Source organism: Chamaea fasciata, unplaced genomic scaffold (assembly GCF_029207755.1).
Source record: "Chamaea fasciata isolate MVZ Bird 193981 ecotype frontalis unplaced genomic scaffold, bChaFas1.0.hap1 SCAF_999, whole genome shotgun sequence".
In the NCBI taxonomy this organism is placed as follows: Eukaryota; Metazoa; Chordata; class Aves; order Passeriformes; family Sylviidae; genus Chamaea; species Chamaea fasciata.
In genome coordinates this window covers 26,272-35,706 of record NW_027095084.1, presented here as the reverse complement: position 1 = coordinate 35,706, position 9,435 = coordinate 26,272, and the positions used below count along the sequence as shown (strand labels likewise).

At 42.6% G+C, this 9,435-nt stretch overlaps 1 protein-coding gene across 1 annotated transcript; it reads right to left on the bottom strand.

Moving 5' to 3' along the window:
* Positions 1-9,228, bottom strand: CDC37 (cell division cycle 37, HSP90 cochaperone). Its single transcript, XM_066209450.1, is given in 5 exon segments — positions 1-444; positions 3,992-4,097; positions 6,912-7,070; positions 7,072-7,194; positions 9,041-9,228. Coding segments are annotated over 5 exon segments (759 nt in total). The 5' UTR covers positions 9,143-9,228; the 3' UTR covers positions 1-175.
* Positions 9,229-9,435: the final 207 nt, after the last annotated feature.

The window sequence follows — 9,435 nt, the reverse complement described above, 5'->3', positions numbered from 1 at the left end:
CGTGGTTTTGGAGATTTTGGGGGAGGTTTTTTTTGCGCTTTGGGTGGGTTTTCATGGGGGGGTTTTTTTTCAGGGCTTTTTTGGTTCTGTTGAGGGGGGTTTCTTTATTTTCCTGGGGGGTTTCTTTTGGGTTCGCAGGGAGATTTTTGGAGTTTTTGGTGGTTTTTTTTTCGAGTCATTTTTTGTCGAGGCTTTTTTTTTTCTTTTTTTTCCGTCCCTTCGCCTTTTTGCAAAAAAATTTTAAAAAAAACCAACAAAAACTCCAGGAAAGTGAGAACAAAGCGATTCCAGCCTGGGATTTAATCCCAAACTCCTGTGACCTCCTCACCTCCTCCACCTCGAGGTCGATGCACCAGATGACCAGGTAATTGGCCGTCTCCTCGCACACCAGGTGAGGGTTGTCGGACAGGAACTTCTGGCTGTCATCCCAACGCCTCAGCATCCCTGGAAAAACGGGGGGGGAAAAACCGGGAACAATCCCACTCGTTCATTAGGGAACCGCCGCCTAATTCAGGCGAATTGGTCGGGGGGAGGGTGGGGGGGAGAAAGGGGAGGCGGGGGTTAATTACGATTCACTGGAGTTAAGGGTTGGAAATTGGGGTTTTAGGGCTTGGGGCGGGGGGTTTGGTTCAACTCGGGTGGTAATTGTAGCCATAAACTTTCAATTTCAACCCTAAAATCCCCAATTTTAACCCCAAAGCCTCAATTTTACCCCAAAAATCCCAATTTCAACCCTAAAACCCCCAATTTTAACCCCCAAAGCCTCAATTTTACCCAAAAATCCCATTTTCAAACCTAAAATCCCCCAATTTTAACCCCAAAGCCTCAATTTCAACCCTACAATTCCTCAATTTCAAACCTAAAATCCCCAATTTTAACCCCAAAGCCTCAATTTTACCCCAAAAATCCCAATTTCAAACCTAAAATCCCCAATTTTAACCCCAAAGCCTCAATTTTACCCAAAATTCCCAATTTCAACCCTAAAACCCCCAATTTTAACCCCAAAGCCTCAATTTTACCCCAAAAATCCCAATTTTAACCCTAAAACCCCCAATTTTAACCCCAAATCCCCCAATTTCAACCCTACAATTCCTCAATTTCAACCCTAAAATCCCCAATTTTAACCCCAAAGCCTCAATTTTACCCAAAAATCCCAATTTCAAACCTAAAATCCCCAATTTTAACCCCAAATCCCCCAATTTCAACCCAAAATCCTCAATTTCCACTCTAAATCCTCAATTTCAACCCTAAAATCCTCCATTTCAACCCAAAATCCCCAATTTCAACCCTAAAATTCCTCTCAATTTCAACCCTAAATCCTCAATTTCCACTCTAAATCCTCGATTTCAACCCTAAAATCTCCAATCCTGCCCCTAAAAAACCCAAAAAAATCTGTTCCCAGCTCCCTAAAAACCCCCCAAAATCTGCCAAGAGGACCCAAAAAAACCCCAAAAATCTACAAAAAGTCCAAAAACCCCAAAAATCAGCCCAGAGGTCCCAAAAAAACCCCAAAAATCTACAAAAGGTCCCAAAAACCCCCAAAAAATCTACAAAAGATCCCCAAAAAACCCCAAAAATCAGCCCAGAGGTCCCAAAAAAACCCCAAAAATCTACAAAAGGTCCCAAAAACCCCCAAAAATCTACAAAAGATCCCAAAAAACCCCCAAAAATCCGCCCAGAGGTCCCAAAAAAAACCCCCAAAAATCTACAAAAGGTCCCAAAAAAACCCCCCAAAAATCTACAAAAGATCCCAAAAAACCCCAAAAATCAGCCCAGAGGTCCCAAAAAAAACCCCAAAAATCTACAAAAGGTCCCAAAAACCCCCAAAAATCAGCCCAGAGGTCCCAAAAAAAAACCCCAAAAATCTACAAAAGATCCCAAAAAAACCCCAAAAATCTACAAAAGATCCCAAAAAACCCCCAAAAATCTACAAAAGGTCCAAAAAAAAACCCCAAAAATCCGCCCAGAGGTCCCAAAAAAAACCCCAAAAATCTACAAAAGATCCCAAAAAAACCCCAAAAATCTACAAAAGATCCCAAAAAACCCCAAAAAATCCGCCCAGAGGTCCCAAAAAACCCCCAAAATCTACAAAAGATCCCAAAAACCCCCCAAAAATCCGCCCAGAGGTCCCAAAAAAAACCCCAAAAATCTACAAAAGATCCCAAAAAGCCCCCAAAAATCTACAAAAGATCCCAAAAACCCCCCAAAATCTACAAAAGATCCCAAAAACCCCCAAAAATCAGCCCAGAGGTCCCAAAAAAACCCCAAAAATCTACAAAAGGTCCCAAAAAACCCCAAAAATCCGCCCAGAGGTCCCAAAAAAAACCCCCAAAATCTACAAAAGATCCCAAAAAAACCCCCAAAAATCTACAAAAGATCCCAAAAACCCCCCAAAATCTACAAAAGATCCCAAAAACCCCCAAAAATCAGCCCAGAGGTCCCAAAAAAAACCCCAAAAATCTACAAAAGGTCCCAAAAAAACCCCAAAAATCCGCCCAGAGGTCCCAAAAAAAACCCCCAAAATCTACAAAAGATCCCAAAAAACCCCCAAAAATCTACAAAAGGTCCCAAAAAACCCCAAAAATCTACAAAAGATCCCAAAAACCCCCCAAAATCTACAAAAGATCCCAAAAACCCCCAAAAATCCGCCCAGAGGTCCCAAAAAAAACCCCCAAAAATCTACAAAAGGTCCCAAAAAAAACCCCCAAAAAATCTACAAAAGGTCCCAAAAACCCCCCAAAAATCCGCCCAGAGGTCCCAAAAAAAACCCCAAAAAATCTACAAAAGATCCCAAAAAAAACCCCAAAAATCTACAAAAGATCCCCAAAAAAACCCCAAAAATCAGCCCAGAGGTCCCAAAAAACCCCAAAAATCTACAAAAGGTCCCAAAAACCCCCAAAAATCAGCCCAGAGGTCCCAAAAAACCCCCAAAAATCTACAAAAGATCCCAAAAAAACCCCAAAAATCCGCCCAGAGGTCTCAGAAAAAACCCCAAAAATCTACAAAAAGTCCCAAAAACCCCCAAAAATCTACAAAAGATCCCAAAAAACCCCCAAAAATCTACAAAAGATCCCAAAAAAACCCCCAAAAATCAGCCCAGAGGTCCCAAAAAAAACCCCAAAAATCTACAAAAGATCCCAAAAAACCCCCAAAAAATCTACAAAAGATCCCAAAAAAACCCCAAAAATCAGCCCAGAGGTCCCAAAAAACCCCCAAAAATCTACAAAAGGTCCAAAAAAAAACCCCCAAAAATCCGCCCAGAGGTCCCAAAAAAAACCCCAAAAATCTACAAAAGATCCCAAAAAGCCCCCAAAAATCTACAAAAGATCCCAAAAACCCCCCAAAATCTACAAAAGATCCCAAAAACCCCCAAAAATCAGCCCAGAGGTCCCAAAAAAACCCCAAAAATCTACAAAAGGTCCCAAAAAACCCCAAAAATCCGCCCAGAGGTCCCAAAAAAAACCCCCAAAATCTACAAAAAGATCCCAAAAAAACCCCCAAAAATCTACAAAAAGGTCCCCAAAAACCCCCAAAAAATCCGCCCAGAGGTCCCAAAAAAAACCCCCAAAAATCTACAAAAGGTCCCAAAAAAAACCCCAAAAATCAACAAAAGATCCCAAAAAATCCCCCCAAAATCCGCCCCAGAGGTCCCAAAAAAACCCCAAAAATCTACAAAAGGTCCCAAAAAACCCCCAAAAATCTACAAAAGATCCCAAAAAAACCCCAAAAATCCGCCCAGAGGTCTCAGAAAAACCCCAAAAATCTACAAAAGGTCCCAAAAACCCCCAAAAATCAGCCCAGAGGTCCCAAAAAACCCCCAAAAATCTACAAAAGATCCCAAAAAAACCCCTAAAAATCAGCCCCGAGGTCCCAAAAAACCCCAAAAATCTACAAAAGGTCCCAAAAAACCCCCAAAAATCTACAAAAGGTCCCCAAAAAACCCCAAAAATCCGCCCAGAGGTCTCAGAAAACCCCCCAAGAATCCACTCACCAAAATGTTTAATTTGCTTTTCGTATCTCTCCACAAAGGTTTTGTGTTTCTTCTCCTTCTGCTCCTCAGTCTCCTCCTTCTCCTCGGGTTTCACGTTGAAAACGCTCTGGGGGGGAGGAGGAAAAAAAGGGAATTGGGGTTTGGGGGGGGGAGTTCTCAGGGAATGAGGGGGAGGTTCTCCCAAAAAAGTCCATAAAAATCCCTAAAATTTCCCCCGCCCCCCGAAAATGTCCCCAAACCCCCCCAAAAAAAACCTCCCAAAAAACGTCCAAAACCTCCCCAGGAGACCCAGAAAACCCTCAAAATCTTGAAACTCCCCAAAGCTCTCCAAAGACCTCCCCCAAAAAAACCCAAAACATCCAAAAAAAACCCCAAAAAACCCCAAAAAAGCCCAACCTCCTCCAAAAAAACCCCCAAAACCTCCCAAAAAAACCCCAAAAAACCCCAAAACCCCCTTCCAAATCTGCCCCCCAAAACCCCTAAAACTTCCCCAAAAAACCCCAAAAAACCCCAAAATCCCACCCCCCCAAAAAAAATCCCCAAACCTCCCCTAAAACCCCCCCCAAACCCTCCAAAAGCTCCCCCCAAAAACCCCAAAAAACCCAACCGCCCCAAAAAAAAACCCCAAAACCTCCTCAAAAACCCCACATGACCCAAAATCCCTCCAAAGCTGCCCCCCAAAACCCCTAAAACTTCCCAAAAACCCCCAAAAAACCCCAAACCCCTGCAAAAAAACCCCAAAACCTCCCAAAAAAAACCCCAAAAAACCCCAAAAACCCCCCCAAAACCCCCAAAAAACCAACCTCCTCCAAAAAAACCCCAAAAAACCCCCAAAATCCCCACCCCCCTCCCAAAAAAAATCCCCAAACCTCCCCTAAAATCCCCCCAAAAACCCCCAAACCTCCCAAAAAAAACCCAAAAAAACCCAAACCCCCCCCAAGAAACCCCTAAAACCTCCCAAAAAAACCCCCAAACCCCCCCAAAAAACCCAACCTCCTCCAAAAAAAACACCCCTAAAACCTCCCATAAAAACCCAAAAACCCCCAAAAAACCCAACCTCCTCCCAAAAAATCCCCAAACCTCCCCTAAACCCCCCCCCAAAAAACCCCAAAAACCTCCCAAAAAAAACCCCAAAAAACCCCAAAAAAACCCAACCTCCTCCAAAAAAAACCCCCTAAAACCTCCCAAAAATACCCCAAAACCCCCAAAAAACCCAACCTCCTCCCAAAAAATCCCCAAAACCTCCCCCAAAAGCCCCCCAAAACCTCCCAAAAAACCCCCAAAAAACCCAACCTCCTCCCAAAAAATCCCCAAAACCTCCCCCAAAAGCCCCCCAAAAACCCCAAAACCTCCCAAAAAAATCCCCAAAAAACCCAACCTCCTCCCAAAAAATCCCCAAAACCTCCCAAAAAAACCCCAAAAAACCCCAAAAACCCAACCTCCTCCCAAAAAATCCCCAAACCTCCCCTAAACCCCCCCAAAAAACCCCAAAAACCTCCCAAAAAAAACCCCAAAAACCCCCAAAAAACCCAACCTCCTCCAAAAAAAAACCCCTAAAGCCTCCCAAAAATACCCCAAAACCCCTAAAAAAACCCAACCTCCTCCCAAAAAATCCCCAAAACCTCCCCCAAAAGCCCCCCAAAAACCCCAAAACCTCCCAAAAAAACCCCCAAAAAACCCAACCTCCTCCCAAAAAATCCCCAAAACCTCCCAAAAAAAACCCCAAAAAACCCCAAAAACCCAACCTCCTCCCAAAAAAATCCCCAAACCTCCCCTAAACCCCCCCAAAAAACCCCAAAAACCTCCCAAAAAAAACCCCAAAAACCCCCAAAAAAACCCCAACCTCCTCCAAAAAAAAAACCCCTAAAGCCTCCCAAAAATACCCCCAAAACCCCTAAAAAACCCAACCTCCTCCCAAAAAATCCCCAAAACCTCCCCCAAAAGCCCCCCAAAAAACCCCAAAACCTCCCAAAAAAACCCCCAAAAAACCCAACCTCCTCCCAAAAAATCCCCAAAACCTCCCAAAAAAACCCCAAAAAACCCCAAAAACCCAACCTCCTCCCAAGAAATCCCCAAACCTCCCCTAAAACCTCCCCAAAAACCCCCAAAACCTCCCAAAAACCCCCCAAAACCCCCAAAAAACCCAACCTCTTCCAAAAAAATCCCCAAACCTCCCCTAAAACCCCCCCCAAAAACCCCAAAACCTCCCAAAAAACCCCCAAAAACCCAACCTCCTCCAAAAAGATCCCCAAAACCTCCCAAAAAACCCCAAAAACCCCTAAAAACCCAACCTCCTCCCAAAAAATCCCCAAACCTCCCCTAAACCCCCCCCAAAAACCCCAAAAACCTCCCAAAAAAACCCCAAAAACCCCCAAAAAACCCAACCTCCTCCAAAAAAAACCCCTAAAGGCCTCCCAAAAATACCCCAAAACCCCTAAAAAACCCAACCTCCTCCAAAAAAAAACCCCTAAAACCTCCCAAAAAAAACCCCAAAACCCCTAAAAAAACCCCCCAAAACCCCCAAAAAACCCAACCTCCTCCAAAAAAAACCCCCAAAACCTCCCCTAAACCCCCCCCAAAAACCCCAAAACCTCCCAAAAACCCCCAAAAAACCCCAAAAAACCCAACCTCCTCCCAAAAAATCCCCAAAACCTCCCCTAAACCCCCCCCAAAACCCCCAAAAACCCCCAAAAAACCCAACCTCTTCCAAAAAAAACCCCCAAAACCTCCCCTAAAACCCCCCAAAAACCCCCAAAACCTCCCAAAAACCCCCAAAACCCCCCAAAAAACCCCAAAACCTTCCCAAAAACCCCCAAAACCCCCCAAAAAACCCCAAAACCCCCCAAAAAAACCCAACCTCCTCCAAAAAACCCCAAAACCTCCCAAAAAACCCCCCAAAACCCGCCCCCAGCCCCCCCACCTTGCTAAAGCCGTCCTTGCTGAGCGTGTCCACGTTCCAGGGCATGTTCTTCTCCTTCTTCCGGAGCTCCTCGAGTTTGTTCTCCCAGCTCTTCTCCTCGTTCCTGAGCTGCTGCGCCTCGGCCTGCAGCTTCTCCAGCTCCCCCCTGCCCGCCGCCAGGCTCGGCCAATTCCAGCTCCTTCATTCTCTTCTGGCATTCCGAGAGTTTCCTCTTGCATTCCCGGCAGCCTTTGTCCAGCTCCTCTTTCTCCTTCTGGAATTGTTCCATTCGTTCCACTCGGGCCTGGGGGGAAAAAAAAAAGAAAAAAAAAAATGGGGGAAAAAAAATGGGGGAGGTTGGGAGGGGGGTGGGGGGGTTGAAAACGTTTAAAGAAAACGTTTAAAAAACGCGCGTGGGAAGTAAGAAAACGTTCCAGTGCGTTATGATATCATAGAATATCCCATAATATAATATAATATATTATAATATAATATAATATAATATAATGGAATGTAATATAATGTAATATAATGGAATATAATGGAATATAATGGAATATAATGGAATGGAATGCAATATAACAATATAAGAGATATACAGTATAATATAATACTGCAATAACGCCATAAAATAAAGTAATAGAATAATACAATAACAACATATAGTATGACGTGATGAGATATATGATGATATAATATAATATAATAAAATATAATATAATATAATGTAATGTAATGTAATATAATGTAATGTAATGTAATATAATATAATACAGTATAATATATCATATATAATGTAATATAATGTAATCTAATATAATATATCATATCATATCATATCATAAAATATATAGTATAATGTAGTATATAATATAATGGAATGGAATGCAATATAACAATATAAGAGATATACAGTATAATATAATAATGCAATAACGCCATAAAATAATATAAAGTAATAGAATAATACAATAATGAAAGAATATAGTATGATGTGATGTGATATATGACGATATAATATAATATAATGTAATGTAATGTAATGTAATGTAATACAATGTAATGTAATATAATATAATACATATCATATAATACAATGTAATATAATATATCATATATCATAGTCATATCATAGAATGTAATATATAATATAATGGAATGGAATGCAATATAATAATATAAGAGATATATAGTATAATATAATAATGCAATGACACCATAAAATAATGTAATGTAATAGAATAATACAATAATAAAAGAATATAGTATGATGTGATGTGATACACGATGATAGAATATGATACAATATAATACTGTGATGTAATATAATAATGTGATCTAATATAATGTGATATAATATAATAATACGATATAATGTAATACTATGATATAATATAATAATATGACAATACAATCACACAAATAATTCTATGCTATTTAATTAAAAATATAGTACGGAAAGAGATAAAACATATAATTTAAAACGTTAAACAACACTCTACAATATAATACAATACCATATAATACATACACTATATAACATTATATCACATTACATTATATTATATCACGCAATATTACAATGTAACACAATATAATAAAACGTCATTTCATAACGTAACAAAAGAACAGCACGTGATATAAACCTGAGGGGGAAAGTGGGGAAAAAAATGGAGCAAAGTGGGGAAAACTCGGGAAAATCCCCCTGGGAATTTCTCAGTAGGAGCTCTATCCCCCTCAGGGGCAGTTTAATGAGAATAAAGAGCGGACCCTGAGGGGAAAAGTGGGAAAAGAATGAGGAAAATCATCCCCTGGGATGATTTTAGGGGAAAATTGGGAAGCACTTTTCCCTCAGGGTCAGTTTTCTGAGAATGAAGAGCAGATGCTGAGGGGGGAAAAAGGGAGATGGGGAAAGGAAAACGTCCCTCGCTCCTTGCCCGGAAACTTGAGGGGGGAAAAGCGAGAACGCCGATCCTGTGAGGATAAAGGAGCTCAGGGGAGAGGACTCCCCGCCCCGAGCGTGCCGAGAGGAGTGGAAAACAAACCAACATCCCGTCCTCCATCCCTCTCCCTCAGGGAATCCCGGGTCGCCATGGGAACAAAGCCGGGAGGGGAGGAGAAAAGGGCGCGGGGACCCCTCGGAGGCGCACCTGATGCCGCCATCGGAAGAGACTGGCGGTGTCGATGTTGGGGTGAGTCTCGTCCTCGTCGTCCGAGACCTCGATGTGGTCCCACACGCTGTAATCCACCATGGCGCGGCCGCCGCGACCCCTCCGCTACGGCGCCCGTTCCCCCGCTCCGGCTTCCCCGGGCCGCTTCCGCCCCGCGCCTTGACGCATTTCCGGGCCCCCCGGAGAGTGACGCACTTCCGGCGTCTCCCCGGAAGGAACATGCGCAGTTCCCCGCCTGAAGGCGCCGCCCGCTTCAAAGATGGCGGCGGCGGGGGGGTTGAGGTGACGTCATACCCGCGCGCTGCGTTTTCAGCTATTAAAACTAAAAAAGAAAAATAAATAAACTTTTAAACGATTTTAAGGGTTTAAATAGA